The 18953-nt window shown below is 34.0% G+C and overlaps 1 protein-coding gene across 3 annotated transcripts in view; it reads right to left on the bottom strand.

Moving 5' to 3' along the window:
- HGF (hepatocyte growth factor) overlaps positions 1 to 18953 on the bottom strand; it is an 84216-nt gene that overhangs the window by 59233 nt on the left and 6030 nt on the right. For 2 of the 3 annotated variants that reach the window (XM_081535616.1, XM_081535617.1), the window contains 4 exons: positions 17200 to 17365; positions 11483 to 11595; positions 8582 to 8696; positions 2984 to 3126 (listed from right to left, as the gene is read on the bottom strand). In XM_081535616.1, coding sequence (XP_081391742.1) covers positions 2984 to 3126; positions 8582 to 8696; positions 11483 to 11595; positions 17200 to 17365 — 537 coding nt within the window. The remainder of the gene's footprint in view (positions 1 to 2983; positions 3127 to 8581; positions 8697 to 11482; positions 11596 to 17199; positions 17366 to 18953) is intronic. The other variant, XM_081535618.1, reaches the window with a different exon arrangement.

Raw genomic sequence — 18953 nt, 5'->3', positions numbered from 1 at the left:
AATTCAAACAAAATCTCTATTCATAAGTAGAATATGTTTTTCTAATTATAGTTCTGCCCTAATTGATAATAGAAAAGTACACAAGCTACACATTAATCATAAGCAGGATTAATTTAACACCTTTCTGGTATACTAACCAACTAAACTCAAAAATCGCTGTTTCATTTTTCTCAGTCATAAAGTCATAAGTGATCTGAGTTTATAGACTAAAACAACTATTTTGAAAGTATCTCTCAGATAAATCCATGCTGGTGATTACTTCAGCAAAACAGAATGTTTAAAATATGAATAGTCTCACAAACCCCCATTTATAAATAATAGTTTTATTCAAATCTTTGTTTTTAAAAGCCTTTTGCCACACAGGAATTACACATTTAAAGTTATGGCAGAATTATTTGGTATTTTATGTGTAAGTATTTAAAAATATGATTGACTTAATAAAATGCATTTACTTGAATATTTACCATTTTAAAAACCTGTTTCAATGACAAATGATTGCTTTATTTTAAATCCCAAGCAAACGTTAAAGCAAAAAGTCAGATTTCATATACCTCAATTTTCCATAATCGTTGAATTAAACATTAATGGTAGTCTTTTCTTTACATAGTTATGTAAGGTTTTAAATGTGATAAATGATTATTCATTTTCTTTTGGAATGCTTAATATACTTCAAAGGTTTAACTTATAGGAAAATAACTTTAATCTTTAAATATCAGACATATTTTTATGAACCAAAATTTCAAATTTCAGATAATTATTTAAAGCAAATATTTTAATATAGTTAGAAAGATTTCAAAAAATATATACTGTTTTACTTGTCCTTAGTTGTCCTTTTGCAAATAGTCCAAAGTTGATTACAGGTACTTTAATTTTAAAATATACAAAATGATGGCATCTTTAATGTTTCATTCATATAAATAACCTTTGGAACTTGAAATTTGCAATATCCATATATTAAAATGTCTCACCCATCATACTATTTAAACATTGTGAATTTTGAGGCTTTTTCCCTCATATATATATTTTAATAGAAATTTACATCATATGTACATTATTTTGCATAGTTTATATTATCCATTTTGTAAATAATTCTTTTCCTCTATTAATGTTTGACTATGCTTCTTCTTATCTTAGATCTTCTTTATTAAAATCCTTCTAAAACATTGTTCATTTTAGCATGAGCTTAAATATCAAAGCTCAATTCAATATTTAGCCCACAGGACAGGTGTTGGTTTACTTCTCTCACAGGAGAGGTTTGCAACCACTGTCAGACTACTAAGTAGTTTCCAGAAAAAGTATATCTGCAATCTTTCATGCCATGGTGACCAATAGCATCAAGTGACATTCATGCTACTGAACAATGTCCTTTAATAATAATCTCAAATCATTTAAAAAAATATTCGAGATGTATACCCTAATAAGAATTTTCCCAGTCATTTATTTTTTAGCACACTTATTTTTTGCCTGGTAGTTTAAATCTATGTGAATATATTTCGATGAAGGTTCTTCTTATAATCCAGGGGTTGAAAAATCACATTCCCACAAACTAGGCACACAGAAAAAATGCTAAACTGTTTAAAGTTTGACCAGTTTGCCTTTCCTTGAAAACACTGTTCCAGGTCAAACAAAACCAATAAATAAACTCTTTGCCAATAACTTCCAGCCTCAGAAAACTGTGATAGCGGAGAAATCCCTAAAAGTAGGGTTTTCTTCCATGTTCAAACTTAAGACAGATATTAAATACAGACTTATTCATACAAAACAGACTTATTCATACAAAACAGACTTATTCATAACGTTATCACAGATCAGTTTATTATTTTTAAAAGAAAAGAAAACAATGAAGAAGTTATGGTGAACAGAATATGATATGGAATGGAAAGTAAGAATTTACAAACAGAGTTGGGACTGGCTCTAGGACATTAATTCAAGAATTTTAAACTAACTAACAAAAAACAAATTCAACTTCTCTGTGACAATTAGCTAACAACGGCCTTTTTACGTGATAAATATCAACCTAATACTTAATGAATATTATGGAAGAAATAGTTCAAAGATATTTGGTTAATAACAAACAAGCAAGATATCTTACTATAAAAGCTGGACAGCATTCCAGCAGTAACCCCCACCCCAAGTACTTCAAAACCCTACCAAAGTTTTATCAGAATTTACTCCATGTTTCATTTTGATTTTTAGAATTTTAATTTCTGATGCAACTAAAAAGCCAGCTATTAAGTAGCCAGAAACTAAGAAAATGAAACCACGTACAATGCTGAAATAGTTACTCTTCCTTCTCTTCAGTCATTCATTTTCCACTGGAAAAGAAAGGATAGTGCCCTTTCATGCTGTGAGAGGAGATGAAAACGCAGATGTGGAGTGGCTGCCTTCAAGACAGCTGGAATCTATAGATTTGAGCTCTTCAGATAACATTCTGAATGGTACTTAGTTCCAGTCTGTGTGTCAAATTTGGTTCTAGACACATATTCACCAAAACACATACAGGGCATTCAAGATTTCAGTTACCCTCTTCTTTAGTCTCTTCTGGTTCTGTATACCCTCGCCACACTTCAGTATAGATTTGACAAAACTTCTGCAGAAGCAGGTTCTGAATGTATAGAATTAGTGTCACAAATAAAGGACTAAGTGTCATTTCGCTCCTTTCAGGTGATATATGGGAGTAGATTGAGGTATATGAGCTCAAAACAGTAGATGAGGAAGCCCAAATTTTACTCTACCCAGAGAGATACCTCAGGCTCTTTTGAAATTCAAACTAACTCCCTCCATTACATTCCATTAATTTGATGATAATCAGTTTTTAATTTTTAAAACATCCTATAAAAATGCTCAAGTAATGATCTACAGTTGCATTTGAATGGACAGCATATTCATTGTGATTTAATTCAATTCTGTTAACCTTTAATGTGAGTTGCAGTTTTACACAAAGGGGAAACCGAGTGCCCCACATGGCATTCAGGTCATTTACCTTCTGAACACTGAGGAATGTCACAGACTTCGTAGCGTACCTCTGGATTGCTTGTGAAACACCAAGGTCCCCCTTCTTCCCCTCGAGGATTTCGACAGTAGTTTTCCTGTAGGTCTTTACCCCGATAGCTCGAAGGCAAAAAGCTAGTTTTAAAATGATAATCATTACAGTATAAGAGCATGCAACTTTTAGGGGCCTATTAATTTTACTAACTAGTGGATATGTTTTCCTGAAAGTAGAGAAACTCTTTACTCTGTCTCTGACAGCCATATATATTAACTTGAATTCTATCACTTCCATCCATTCTTAAAATACTTTAAATTTTACAGACATTTACCTAACTGAATTCTCATATTCTGCACCAATAAGAATGATTCATCTCTGAATTTGCTAATCATTCTAGAACCTAATTGACATTGTTCGAACCATAGTTTCAAAGTTCCACTCAAAGGCAGCAAATGATAGAGGAGAGCTGCTGAGGAGAGAACTGTAGAAACACTGCACTAGGCCTTGACATCTCATATTACACTGTTTATCTGAGATAATTGCTTGTTTTGTATTTATTTTCTTATGAATAATACCCCCCCTTTTCTTCACAATTGATAAACAGATTGATGAAGTAACAGAAACAAAGATTTTAGACTCAAACTAAACCCAGACTCAAATTTCAGCTCTATCTTACTAACTGGAGACCCCAGTGGGCAATGTAGCCTCTTTTAGCCGGTTAGCTTACCTGTACACTGAGTATAACTTTAACATCTTATACCTCATGCGGTTGTTTTGAGAAGTTCAAAGAGACAAGAGTAACTGAGACTTCTTAAACGCTACCTATTATTAAGCACACTCCACTTAGTTTTTAGATGTCATAGTAGAAGAAATGCTATTCTCTTTAAAAATTTTTAAACTTTTCACTGTGACTGGAGCGTGGTGCTTTCAACCTTAGTTCATAGTATTTGGCCATAAACTGCAATACAGTACCCTTGTTTAAAATTTCTAATGCCCTAGTTATAATTTTGTTATCAGCATAAAGTATTTCAACATAAAAGCAGAAAAGTCCCAAAGCTCATTTTGATTCTTTTGTACTGCTTGTGACGTTGGCTTCAGTGATACTGCATGTATCTCCTAGACTGCACACAAAAATAGCATAAGTAAACAATAAACATCTGTAGGTAACATTAGTAAGCACTTTTTTGAAAATCCAACTGCATTTTCAATATTCAGTACAATTTTTTCCATAAAGCTTAATTTCTACTTTTACTGATCTCTGAGTTCTAAATGGTACTTAAACTACTGTCAAATCCAAAGCTTTTAGTCTGTCAGTAAATGCCATTCAAATATGTTTCCTATGCACTTAAACTTTTAGTTAAGAGATAATGATTTCTCATTATGCTGTAGCACACAATAAATAGGAACATGCCTTGGGTACCAAGCAACATTTTGCAAAGAAATCATTTAATTTGGACATGAAATACAACAAAGTCCTCAGAAAGTATAAATTATTGGTCAAAAATAGTCTAAGAGACTTACTACTAACTAAACAATTTCAAGATATCAATTAATTATCATTAACATTATGAAATGTCAAAATAGTTTATATTTTTATTGCACTAGCATTTTAAATACTGGGGAATAATAATTAAACATTTGGTCTTATGATTGACACAAATTATAATTAAAGTTTATCATGACTTTACAGTTCTTAACAGTATTTAATTTTAAAAGAAAACAATGTCATCTTTTGTCTTAGTTTTAGCTCTATTATTCCAGAATAACTTAAGATAATCTTTGTGCCATTGCATGAAATGTATTTTCCTTTCATTTTTGCCAGTTATCCAATTTGTCATAGTAAATTTATAATGAAATGCTCATTTTTCTGATAGAATCAAAACTGAATTTTACTTTATATTTTTTTCATAAAGCACTGCTTTAACCAAATCTACCTAAGAAAACCCCCCTATAACTCTACTTTCTTAAAAGTTTGGCATATTATAATAAGAATAGGTTATTGTTAATCATGAAAATCTACATAGTTGCCCTATATATATCACTCAACTAGTAGACAACACTAGTCCTTAGGCAATTTACTTGCTTTTTGGGTTTTCAACGTGACTTACAAAATGAATGGAGTGAATTAGATTATTATAAGGTCCTTTATTTTTTATCATTTTATGTATTAAGTTTAAAAAGCTAAGTAATGATTTAACACGTTAAATGCACACATATAAAATAACTGAAGTTTTAGAGATTTTTGTTACACACACACACACGCACACACACAACACATACATATATACACTGCACATACACAAACATATACCTTTCCAGTAGATTTGTAAAGTGAAAAAGAAGCTGTGAAGAAGTAATGAACGCATAAGTCAACAGTTTAGTAGGAAAGATGCAAGTAGGAAGGAAAAGAGATAAAGTAAAAATCTAAAATAGATATGGTTAAAAGAATAAAGTTTTCCCAACAGAGTTAATAAAAATGAAAAATGAAGAGAAAAATATGTGCTGCTTTCCACAATCCTGTATCAGTGTACATTAAACTCCTCTTTAGGACTCGCAGGGTAAAGAGCAATCTGGGTCATCTCTTCTCTTCATTCTTTGGTATATATAACTTTTACCCAACTTAACTGGCATTCTTTAGTGTTCTGAGGTTTTTAGTGTGCTTTTCTTTTACATGTCATACTTGACCAAGTAATGAAGCCTAACCTTGTTCTTTGTACTTATGTATTCATTCAACACATATTTATGAAAATCTATTACACACATGCCCTGTGCCAGGCAATAGGCTCTGTAATAAACTTTTACTCACATGCATACTATTTTTGGTTCTTTGTCCTTATGAGCAAAGCTTTATTTTTAGAGAGATAAGTGAAAGAATATATAAAATTGATTTATATCCAAATATACTTGGAAATATAAATTAGATCCTCTGGGTGCTAGCCACTTTTTCTTTTCTTTTAACATGAATTGTGTTTATAGGAAACTTGATCCATTCCATCACCTGCTTCCTTAATGAATGCTGGGTGGCCAGTGAAGGATACAGATGGAGATATCAGGTCACCTGATTTTCTTGTTAAGCTTCTATACTAATTTCATCATCTATCATCATCTTCCCATTAAGCCACTTGTAAAATATTTCAATTTAAGGAGTCGACAATAAATCACCCTTCTAGACAGAGACATATATAGGTATATATTTATATTTCCACTTTTCATACAATTAATCTTTAGTTATCACTTTAAAAGTGTTAACCTATCATGTAGATAGCTGCTAATTGATGAAAATGTGTTGCTCCCATTGAATACAAAAAATTGATTAACCTACGAAGTCTTCTCTTCCTTCAAGCTCTATATCACAAGGAAATGTTTGTTGATAAAATAGCTGATTGGACTGGGAAGCTAGTTCCCAGGGAGATCTATTTCACATGTATTCCTGTAGCAGAGAATCACAATCATAGAGAATTTGGGTTGAAATAAGACCTTCACTGGGTCAGTCCAGTGTGCTCTCCTCGACTATAGTAGGATTGATTTCAAACACTATTCCTTTGTTCACGAAATTCTTAGATCCATCCATTTAAGCAAAATGTTTTCACTATGCAGGCACTGACACCATGCAAATCCTATGAGAGGACAAAACCAATTATATTGTTTGTTTTGTACTATAATGATAAAACTATTTTTGGAGGTATTCATGCATAATTATTGAAGAAGAAAATGGCAACCCACTCCAGTACTCTTGCCTGGAAAATCCCAAGGACGGAGGAGCTTGGTAGGCTACAGTCCATGGGGTCACAAAGAGTTGGACACGACTAAGCGACTTTACTTTCACTCCAGTGTTCTTGCCTGGAGAATCCCAGGGACGGGGGAGCCTGGTGGGCTGTCGTCTATGGAGTCGCACAGAGTCAGACATGACTGACGTGACTTAGCAGCAGCATGCATAATTATAAGTAATGAATTTGACAAAAATAATTAGCTGCTTTCTGTTATTGAAACACTGTAAAGCTGATCCACTTGGACGCTTGCTGGTTGGCATTAATTAGACCAACATCAAAGGTTTCATCCCAGTATAGACCAACCAACTCTTTTTCTTTATATGTGGACCAATGAACTCTGTCTCTGTTTACTGAAGTAAAATCATCTTGCATGGTTATTCCCCACCACACGAATGAAAATGAATAAAGTGAGTTCATCAAGGCAAGGCAGTTACCACTATTGCACAAAGAAGTCACAGCATGTATCCTTCTGATTTGCTGAGTGTTTAAGGCCCTAGAGTTGTTAAAAGCACAGGTTTTAGAGTGGCACTGGCAGGCCTCAGATTCTGGATATACCACTTGCTAGCTGTGTGTGACTTCGAAAACTTACTAAGATCTTTGCCATTTGGTTTAACCATATAAAAAATAGAACTAATAAAATCACCTACTATGTGGTTCTTGGGGGCTTTCCAGGTGGTGCTAGTGGTAAAGAATTCACCTGCCAATGCAGGAGACACAAGAGACATGGGTTCGATCCCTGGGTTGGGAAGATCCCCTGGAGTAGGAAATGGTACCCCGCTCCAGTATTATTGCCTAGAAAATTCCATGGGCTGAGGAGTCTGGCAGGCTACAGTCTATGGGGCCTCAAAGAGTCAGACACGACTTAGTGACCGAGCACACAGGTGGTTCTTGAGAGGATTAAATGAGATAACCTAGGTACACTGTTTAGCAAGATACTAGGCACATGGTAATCTAAATCTTCCAGTGCATCTAATAACCAGGTAGAGCTATTTTAAACTAGTTCCTGTTACAATTATTTCCAAAATAAGCCTTGAAAAACTTTGGCTATACATAGCTCTCTAATGAGTAGATATGTTTCTCCTCCATGATGATTAAAACTCTCAGACTAATGAGCCTATGGATATTATATTTACTCATCTTTAAATAGCATTCATCTGTTATAATGAACACAATCCTTCTCTTAACTATAGACATTTAATTTCCAAGGAATAAGAAGTTTTCTCCAGTCATTAGGTGCTAGGTGAAATGGGAAAGGTGGTCATCTGAGACACGAATTTTTAGCAAAGCTTTATAGAAAAACTAGTGCCTGGGTTATTTCCCCCAAAAGATTCTGATTTAATTAGTCTGTATTGACACCCAAGTGGTAGGATTCATTAAGGGCTTTTAGCGATTTTAATGTGCAGCCAAGTTTGAGAACCACCATGGTTAAACAACATTCGGCCCCTGGGGAAGATCAGAATTTGCTCCATCTCCAACTTAGCACAGGCAACCTCTCCACTCCAGCTGCAGAGTGCTGCGCCTTCTCACAGGCAAAGAGAGGGGAAAAAAATGTATTACTTTTTTAATATTTCTTCCCAAACACCAAGATCTATAAATTGAGATTTTGAGGTGAAATAATGTTAGGCTACATCTTAATGATATATTTTTTTTATTCTTTGGCTAAATACCAGTTATTAATTCAGATAAGCCTTAGACTAATACACTTCAGCAAAGTTGGCTAAACTATTACAGAACTGTAGGATTAATCGGAAGGACTAACCTGGACCTGCTAACAGACCTGTCCAAGAAAGGCTCTATCCTCTTTCCTTCCTGCTAGTCTTACCTGTGTTCGTGTGGTATCATGGAATTCCAGGGCTGGCATTTGATGCCACTTTTAGTGATAGATACCGTTCCCTTGTAGCTACCGCCTTTACCAATGATACAGTTTCTAATGTAGTCTATCAAAAGAAAGCAGAGAAAAATGTTATAACCATGTGTAACATATGCTGTATATATTAAAATTATAAAATTCCATTTGAATGTTTAAGTAATTAATGCTTATAAACCACCACAAATACTGAAATTTCTTGCCTAAAACTTCTACTAATATTTTCAAAATAATGCATTTAGAGTAATCCAAAGCAAACAAACAAACAAACAACAGACCATTGAGAAGTTTTAATTTTGTGAGTATACACCTGGGAAAGTATAGAGATTAGTCTACCTGTTTAACGTAGATTATTCTATATACTCAATTGACGAGGCAAATTTAATTTGGCACAATTATTTGCTTAAGTGCAGAGACCATTTTAAGAAAATATTAAAAATAAAAATTTGTAAACCTATTTGAATTCAAGCAGTTTCGTTGAGGTAATGGAAATAACTGATTATTTTGATATAAATGATCTGATTCCTTTTTTTTAAATTAGAGGATAATTGATTTACAAAGTTGTGTTGGTTTCTGCTATACAATAATGCAAATGAGCCATAAGTGTATGTATGTATATATATGTGTATATATATATATATATATATGTATGTATATATCCCCTCCCTGTAGGTCATCACAGAGCACCAGGTTGGACTCCCTGTACTATACCGCAGCTTCCAACTAGCTATCTAGCTTACACATGGTAGTGTATATATGTCAATGCTATTGATTTGTCTTTATGTCAGTAAAATTGTGTGGCTTTTTGTGTATGTGTATGTGACAATTACATTATGCTGATTATTATTTTCCATATTTTTTCTAACAGATCGGCTGCTAAATTATAGGACAATCAAATAGAAACAAGCTGTATATTCTTATCAAATAACAGTGTATTCAGTTAGCAACCTAGAAGACTGAGGATGGTTTTACACTAGATTATGAATCATGTTTAGGATTTATAGAATTATTAGGGTTTATAGAGATCATCTTATTTTCTAACATGAATTAATTTTACTGTAATCTAAGCATTTTCCCTATTAACAAAGAAATGTCTATGCGTGTTACTAAAAAACTAAATTTACGAAAGTATAACAAAATATTAAAATTCAAACACATAATATATCATAAACATAATTCATGATTATTATTTTGTGTGATGAGAGATTATTTTATTGATATAAATCTGCTGATCACAATAATCTGTGGAAAATTCTGAAAAGAATTGGGAATACCAGACCATCTGACCTGTCTCTTGAGAAACCTGTATGTAGATCAGGAAGCAACAGTTAGAACTGGACATGGAACAAGGAGTAGGTCAAGGCTGTATATTGTCACCCTGCTTATTTAACTTATATGCAGAGTATATCATGAGAAACGCTGGGCTGGAAGAAACACAAGCTGGAATCAAGATTGCCGGGAGAAATATCAGCAACCTCAGATATGCAGATGACACCACCCTTATGGCAGAAAGTGAAGAAGAATTAAAGAGCCTCTTGATGAAAGTGAAAGAGGAGCATTAAAAAGTTGGCTTAAAGCTCAACGTTCAGAAAACTAAGATCATGGCATATGGTCCCATCACTTCATGGGAAATAGATGGGGAAACAGTGGAAACAGTGGCTGACTTTATTTTTTTGGGCTGCAAAATCACTGCTGATGGTGATTGCAGCCATGAAATTAAAAGACGCTTACTCCTTGGAAGGAAGGTTATGACCAACCTAGACAGCATATTGAAAAGCAGAGACATTATTTTGCCAACAAAGGTCCATCTAGTCAAGGCTATGGTTTTTCCAGTGGTCATGTATGGATGTGAGAGTTGGATGGTGAAGAAAGCTGAGCACCGAAAAATTGATGCTTTTGAACTGTGGTGTTGGAGAAGACTCTTGAGAGTCCCTTGGACTGCAAGAAGATCCAGCCAGTCGGTCCTAAAGGAGATCAGTCCTGGGTGTTCATTGGAAGGACTGATGTTGAAGCTGAAACTCCAATACTTTGGCCACCTCATGCGAAGAGTTGATTTATTGGAAAAGACCCTAATGCTGGGAAGGATTGGGGGCAGGAGGAGAAGGGGATGACAGAGGATGAGATGGTTGGATGGCATCACCGACTCAATGGACATGGGTTTGGGTAAACTCTGGGAGTTGATGATGGACAGGGAAGCCTGGCGTGCTGCGATTCATGGGGTTGCAAAGAGTCAGACACGACTGAGCAACTGAACTGAACTGAACTGAACTGAAATACCTTGAGAATACAGTATCAAATTACCAGAATAGACAAATTAATAAATAATACGGTCTCAATTCTTTTAAATATTTTTTTAAAGTATATAACTGCAATAGATCCAATTAAGTTTTCAAATCCTCCACATTTTATTATTATTCTAATAATTTAAATTATCCATAGATTAAAATTTAGTTATTAGAAAAAAAGTTGTTAAAACTTAGAATACTGTACAAATATACATTTATATATTTATATATATAAAATATCTGAAACTAATATAAATATATAAAACATCTTAAACTAATAACTTAAGGTGGAACATTGTAAAATAAATGTGGAGAATATCAGTCCCAGGAGATATTACTAGAAATAAACAAAGAAAGAGGGGGTAATCTAATTATGGAAATTTTGGGAAAAGCTCTTTTTAAAGTGCCACACTGAAAACCGTCAAGGTGTTAGTGTCATCTGTCTTAATGCATGAATCGACTACAGATCAGGATATGATGGAAAAATCAGTTAGAAAGAGAACTGTGGCAGGTAATTACATATACTTTATACTTTATTTCATTATGAAATATTTAGAGAAAAGCCAGTTACCTTTGTTTTCATAGAGGTCAAATTCATGGCCAAACTCTTTTTTTACTCCACTTGACATGCTATTGAAAGGGAACCAGAGGCATCGTTTTCTTGCTTTATCAAAAACAAAGGCCCTGAAAAAAATATCTGAATGAAAAGAAGGAATACTACTATTTATACAGCTTTTAAAGAACAGGTACATGGTTTAACCAAGGAAGATAATAGAAAAACAGATGAATTATTATGTATACAGAAACAAGGATATTTGAACCTACAATTTTGATAGCAAGATGAGACAGAACAAAATTAAATTTTTATAGCTGTAGATTTAAATACCAGATAGAGTAAAATTTGAAATGGTGTCATGTTATTCTACATGAAATGTAGAAAAATGAGGGCTTCAACAAGCACAATCAATATACAGCACAATTACTTGGCTTATTTATGAAGATTTTATTATTTTTGCAAGTACACAGAAAGTTGGAAGGTTTATTTGTGGTTATATACAAATGATTATATTTGAAATATCATGATTAATTTCCAAAGTTTATAATTATAAAAAGCACTTTCTAAACTGACATGTCCTAAAATGCAATAGACAAATCACAACCCCAAGAGATCCTGCTAGCGAAGGATTTGAAATGAAACCCCCCAAATGTTTGGGGAATTTTACATACAACATCCTTTCTTGTTGAGTTATGAAGCATAGAAACAATAAAGGCTATGAAAATCCCACTATTAGTTAGCTTTATATAAGTCAATATTTCCTAAATAGATTTGCTTGCATAAGCATTTTTAATTTTTAAACTATTAATATAATAGAGAATATGCTTCTGATATATCATCTTGACAAAAATAACTAAAATGTGTTAACTCTTAAAATCATCATTCCTACATCTAAGTATGATATTGGAATTTTGTTGCTCACTAGAAAATGTATTTCTAAAAAAAATATGTTTCTAAAGCAGAATTATAAATACAAAAATCCCTTAACTGAGAATAGTAAAGTACTTAAAATTTTCAACACATTAAGTGTTACCATTTTTTACAATACAAAAAATCAAGTTAGAACTCTGAATTATTTTCTTTCCATTAAGAAATAATATTAAAAGTCCTTCTTACCATGTTCATGCTAACTATAATGCCACCATGTATAAGCATCAAATTAAGAGAAATACACAAATTTTCTAAGAATAAATAAAGATTTTTTTACTCCCAGGCCATATATTTTGAAACCACAATTTTCTTGCAATTTGAGATAGTTCAAGTTAGTCACTTATTTCTTAACATTTCAACAGCTTTTAAATAATTTTAAATGAGGGGAAATAACTTTTATAAAACAAATTTTAAAAAGATGCTATATAATTATTTAAAATATTTTATCTATTATTTCATATTTTTACATAGTACATTTTAGTCTATAGCTAAATAACTTAAAAAAATTATATGTATAAACTCTGTGCTTTGGTTTACATGTAGACATTTTCAAATATCCACCTACAAGAACATTTTATACCTGTAATAGCATTAGAGAACAAACATAAAAATATATCATTGCAACTGATAAGAAATAACAATAAGAGAAAAACTGACTAATGATAGATTTGAATTTTGATCTGGTAGATAGTAAACTTATGCAATACGTGTTACATTTCCCTATTGTAGAGTGTTAGGGAGAGAGTGTTAAATGACTTTGAAACTGTAATAATTAGATAAAGAATACATATGAAGATAAAAAACTAAACAAACACCTAAAAAGAAATCTTAAAATTACATAATCAAATACGTGCCACTTAATTTCATATAAAAATTAAAACGGACCACACATACATAAACTATTTTCTGTCAATAATATGGATTTGACATAAGTAGCAGGTGACTCATTGAACCCCATCAAGAACATGTAAGATTGCCTATTTCATTCACCCTTTTCTCACAATCCATTGCAATTCATATATGCTCAGAAAACTGTTTTTGCTCATATCATTTTACACCTCTATATGGACTGGATCCAAGCTAACAAATTCCATGAATTGAATATCTTCTTTTAAGTTTGATTTTAGGAGTCTTTATCTTATTCATATTTTTAACTACCATCTTCCTTTCAAGAATTCATTTTGTTGAGTTATGGCAGGAGTGCAATTACAATACCATTTACTCAGTCATAGTTAGAAATTTTCATCTGTTGAGTCAGTTCTTGAACATAAATTTTCTGAAAAGCTTAGAATCAGGCATTCTGGTCATCTTTCTCATACAGCAAAAAAATATTTTCAGTCTCTATAAAATCGGTATTGTTGACACTCTCTCAAGAGGAAACAGTGTTTGAGACTTCCACCTCATGCCCACCGAATCACAGATGCTTTCACACAGCATTGTTGGTATTTTCCAAACATTTCTGTGTATTTACCATTGTTTTTTTAATGATTCTAGTTCATGTTACAAGCTGCAAGAAAAGATCTTCAATTCATGAAGAACTTACTTTTAGCGTATTACAATATGTCCATTCAATTCTGAATGGAATCACTAAATATATTAAATAGGTGTGTGTGTGTGTGTGTGTGTGTGTGTGTGTGTGTGTGTGTGTGTGTGTGTATCAGTTCAGTTGCTTAGTCGTGTCCGACTCTTTGCGACCCCATGGACTGCAGCAAGCCAGGCCTCCCTGTCCATCACCAACTCCCAGAGTATACCCAAACTCATATCCATTGAGTTGGTGATTCCATCCACCCATCTTATCCTCAGTCGTCCCCTTCTCCTCCCACCTTCAATCTTTCCCAGCATCAGGGTCTTTTCAAATGAGTCAGTTCTTCACACCAGGTGGCCAAAGTATTGGACTTTGAGCTTCAGCATCAGTCCTTCCAATAAACACTCAGGACTGATCTCCTTTTAGGATGGATTGGTTGGATCTCCTTGCAGTCCAAGGGACTCTCAAGAGTCTTCAACACCATAGTTCGAAAACATCAATTCATCAGCGCTCAGCTTCCTTTATAGCCCAAATTTCACATCCATACATGACCACTGGAAAAACCGTAACCTTGACGAGATGGACCTTTGTTGGCAAAGTAATGTCTCTGCTTTTTAACATGCTGTCTAGGTTGGTCATAACTTTCCTTCCAAGGAGTAAATGTCTTTTAATTTCACGGCTGCAGTCACCATCTGCAGTGATTTTGGAGCTCCAAAAAATAAAGTCCGCCACTGTTTCCACCGTTTCCCCATTTATTTGCCATGAAGAGATGGGACCAGATGCCATGATCTTAGTTTTCTGAACGTTGAGCTTTAAGCCAACTTTTTAATGCTCCTCTTTCACTTTCATCAAGATGCTCTTTAGTTCTTCACTTTCTGCCATAAGGGTGGTGTCATCCGCATATCTGAGGTTATTGATATTTCTCCCGGCAATCTTGATTCCAGCTTGTGCTTCATCCAGCCCAGTGTTTCTCATGATGTACTCTGCATACAAGTTAAATAAGCAGGGTGACAATATACAGCCTTGACATACTCCTTTTCCTATTTGGAACCAGTCTGTTGTTCCATGTCCAGTTCTAACTGTTGCTTCCTTACCTGCATACAGGTTTCTCAGGAGGCAGGTCAGGTGGTCTGGTATTCCCATCTCTTTCAGAATTTTCCACAGTTTGTTGTGATCCACACAGTCAAAGGCTTTGGCATAGTCAATAAAGCAGAAATAGATGTTTTTCTGGAACTCTCTTGCGTTTTTGATGATCCAGCGGATGTTGGCAATTTGATCTCTGGTTCCTCTGTCTTTTCTAAAACCTGCTTGAACATCTGGAAGTTTGCAGTTCACATATTGTTGAAGTGCATGCTAAGTCACTTCAGTTGTGTCCAACTCTTTGTGACCTAATGGACTGTAACCTGCCAAGCTCCTATGCCCATGGCATTCTTCAGGCAAGAACACTGGAGCAGGTTGTCCTGCCCTCTTCCAGGGGACCTCTGCAACCCAGGGATCAAACCCATGTCTCTTACTTCTCCTGCATTAGCAGGTAGGTTCTTTTCCACTAGTGCTACCTGGACGCCTATATATATTTAGGATAGACAAGTGTGAAGGATGACACCATTTCTGAGCAGAGAACTTTGACTGTACATTGGTATTTACTACATGTGGTTTTCTGCACAGGTTGGCTTAAATTTGATGACTAAATGTAACTCAACCAGAGTATGGTAGAAAAGTGTGAAACCTCATACACATGGGGTATGTAGAGATTTATTAATCAGGTCACATGTCTTCTCCAACACAACAAAATCATTTTAGTTTCTCCTAAATAAAACAAAGGGAAGTCTGTTTTGTTTTTTCCTAGCCAAAGGGCTGACTAGTGTAAAAATTGAGGCTTAGCAATACTTTCCTTACTTGTGGAGCCAGGAGAGTACATTTTCAGATTCAAAGTTAAAAATCAACAGTGAGATATGGTTCTTCTCCCATTCCTTTTGCCCTGCCCTTCTAACCCTGAGAGGGAAAAATAAAATAAATCCAACCTCCTCAATTGCTGTAAGAACATCTCCATAAATCTACACAGCTGAGATGTTGATTGAGAGTAGTTTTCTCTATTTTTTTTTTAAATCTCAAGACTTTCCTAAGAAAGTCAGAGAAAGATGGAATTATCATAGGAATTACTTGCAAAGTTAATTCCCCACTCCCCGTGCCAGGAAATATCTCCCTGTAAGTGGCAATTTGGCTGCTATAAGAATACTTCTAGAGGAGATATAAATGAAAAGAAAAGAGATAGTCTGTCTTCCCACTAAATCTATGGAAGACTTCCTCTGACCATGTCCTTTCTCCTCAGACCCATAACACTTATTTCTGAGAAAGGCAATTTGAATATAGGAATTCTTGCCATGACATTCCTAAAATCTGTGTTCACATCATGTGTCACAACCCAAATGTAATAGAGTAGACTTCAAAAGTGACAGGCGGCCCTGTGCAATGCTGTTGAAATGGAATGAAAGAGGGAATAAAACAGTGGAAAGTGAGGGGAGGGAATATTTTTCGAAGAACTAGGACATGAATTTTCTACGGGCAATTCGGAAGACTATTCAGAAGAAATTGTCACCTTCATGGCCCCAAACTCCAAGTTTTATGCTCTGAGAGTACTGACAAAGTGGTAAGGAATTTTCCTGGGAGGTTTCAGAAGAACTTTCAAAAGAAAAGAAAACTCCCCATTTGAGTGCCCTCATGCCTCTTTGAATTGCTCCATCACTTTTTATCTAAAACTTCATCACACTACCTCCTAACTACTTTAAGAGGCTGTTTAAGCTTTTCCTGCTAACAGCAATACCCCTAGGGTTTTTATCTAATTATATCAACACTTTTTATTTCTATCCCTAAAGACAATAAGTTCCAATAAGTTTTGACTGTTGCCCAATTTATATCCTGAAAATTCCTCCACTCCTCTTGTGAGAAAAAAAAGAAAAAGTTTACTCTGAATAGAATATTTTAAAATATTAGAAATAAAAAGTTAATCGAATTTTAGTTCCTAAAGTTCAATTGTTCATAAAATGAGAAAATACAAATTCCATAACTAAAGCCACTAATTCTAAACAATCTTTGGTCATGTGTTCTCCCTTAAACATATTTCCATCAAGTGAGAGCTAAGTCTTCTGTTGTAATGAGTTAAAACTAAAATCAAGCTTATAATTTTAAGAGCACATCCCATTGAATACAAAACCGATGATGATAATGAGCACATTCTATATTTGGAAAATTATTCTAAGAACAAAATGAAGCAACTTACTTGCAAGTGAATGGAAGTCCTTTATTCCTAATACATCTATTGGCACATTGGTCTGCAGTGTTCATTTTTTTTGTTTTTATCTTCAGTAATGGGTCCTCTTTAATTAGAGTAGTCTTTGCTGACCTTTTGAATTCATGAAGTGTGTTTCTTCTTTTCTTCTGTCCTTCTATTAATAATAATAATTTTTTTTAAAACATAGGGGAAAATATTTTAAGGGTCATATAGTAAAATATCCTTTAAGAATCATCTACAAGATAGTGATTTTGACAACATACCAGACCTCCAGGGCTTGGAGGCAGAGTGATATGGGGAATGATACTCTCAGATAATTAAGAGCAAGAAAGGAATACTTAATTGTGAAGAAAAAATAACTTCTCATACAGAGTCACTTATCTACATTCTTTCAAATGAAGGATGCTTTTAAAAATTAGGACAGAGTTCACTCTTAAGAAATGAGTAACATGATATTCTCCAAACAGTATGAAAGGAAGTGCCAGGGCATATCATATCATATCATGTTCTATAATTTAATTTGTCATTTCTTTCTACAATTGATCTTATGTAACTTATGGTATTAATACTAATTAGATAAGCCAATTCAATGACAGGTGAGAAACTTCTTAAAAATGGTGCACTGGATAAATACTTGATTTGCTCTTTAAAATATTTCATTCTATTCATATTTTAGTCTTTCTCATTTCCTACATAAGTGTTTTCTGTGTTTGGGGGCACTGTTTCTTAGTATCGCTGAACTGTTTGTTTTGAAATAAAGCCAAACGCTATAAATCAAACGAATGTAAAACTTCATCACTTAATGAAGCAATATCATTTTTCTTCATCATAGTATTCTACCAGGCCCCTAGATACATGAAGCCTCCTACTAAAAACCCAAAGAGCAGAGCCAAAACATCCCAAGAGACTTAATCTTTGAATAATTTTGGAATATGAAGAACTTACTTCTTCATTCTTAATTTATCCAAAGTTACCTGGTCTCTAATGATAGGAAATGATAATCTCCTCTTCACAATGAGGATCAAATTGTCTAAGAGATTGCAGCTATTTTATAAAGGATGGACATAACTGCGCCCCTCCCCTGCCTGTCCAACTTTCAAATACCCTTATAACAAAGGTAGCAAAAAATTTTTAAGATAAAGAAACCAAGATACAGGGGAAAACTGACAACTTAGAAGATCTTATTCAAAATCCAGCTGCCTGGATTCAGAACCCCCACTCTTAAACACTTACAATGCCATCTTCCTCTAAGGCTCGCTAAGAAAGTATATGAAAATATGGCTTGCAAATAGTTTCTGAAGATTTGGTTAAAGCTATCAATAGAGAAATAACTTGCATGTCAGAACAAGAAATTATTTCCAGTCTTTAAACATGGTCAAATGTGTCGAGAAAAGAGGATAAAAATTTTTGTGCAGAAAATTTGGAAATATGGCTTAACAGAGTGAGATAACAAGAATGGCATCATACTCTGAAGCTTGCCAGCAACCACTAGCTCCAGTTGTTTTATTAAACATGCAAATGCTACTCACTAATATCTATTCTAACCCAAAGTCCACAATAAACAAGAGAAAACATGAATTCCTCTGAATTTCTGGTTCTCTTTGAAAACTCCAGAACACAATCCCCAAAAGACTGGAACTAATTTCTATAATAATGCTTACATTTTCTTTTCTTTTCTTTTCTTCAACTTTTCTTTGCCCTACAAGATGAAATGGCTATGGTAGGAGAGATATGATTTAGAA

Source organism: Giraffa tippelskirchi, chromosome 10, assembly GCF_054371585.1.
Source record: "Giraffa tippelskirchi isolate mGirTip1 chromosome 10, T2T-mGirTip1v1.2.pri, whole genome shotgun sequence".
Classification (NCBI taxonomy): Eukaryota; Metazoa; Chordata; class Mammalia; order Artiodactyla; family Giraffidae; genus Giraffa; species Giraffa tippelskirchi.
Note: the sequence above shows the minus strand (reverse complement) of the source record. Positions and strands in the feature narration are given on the sequence as shown.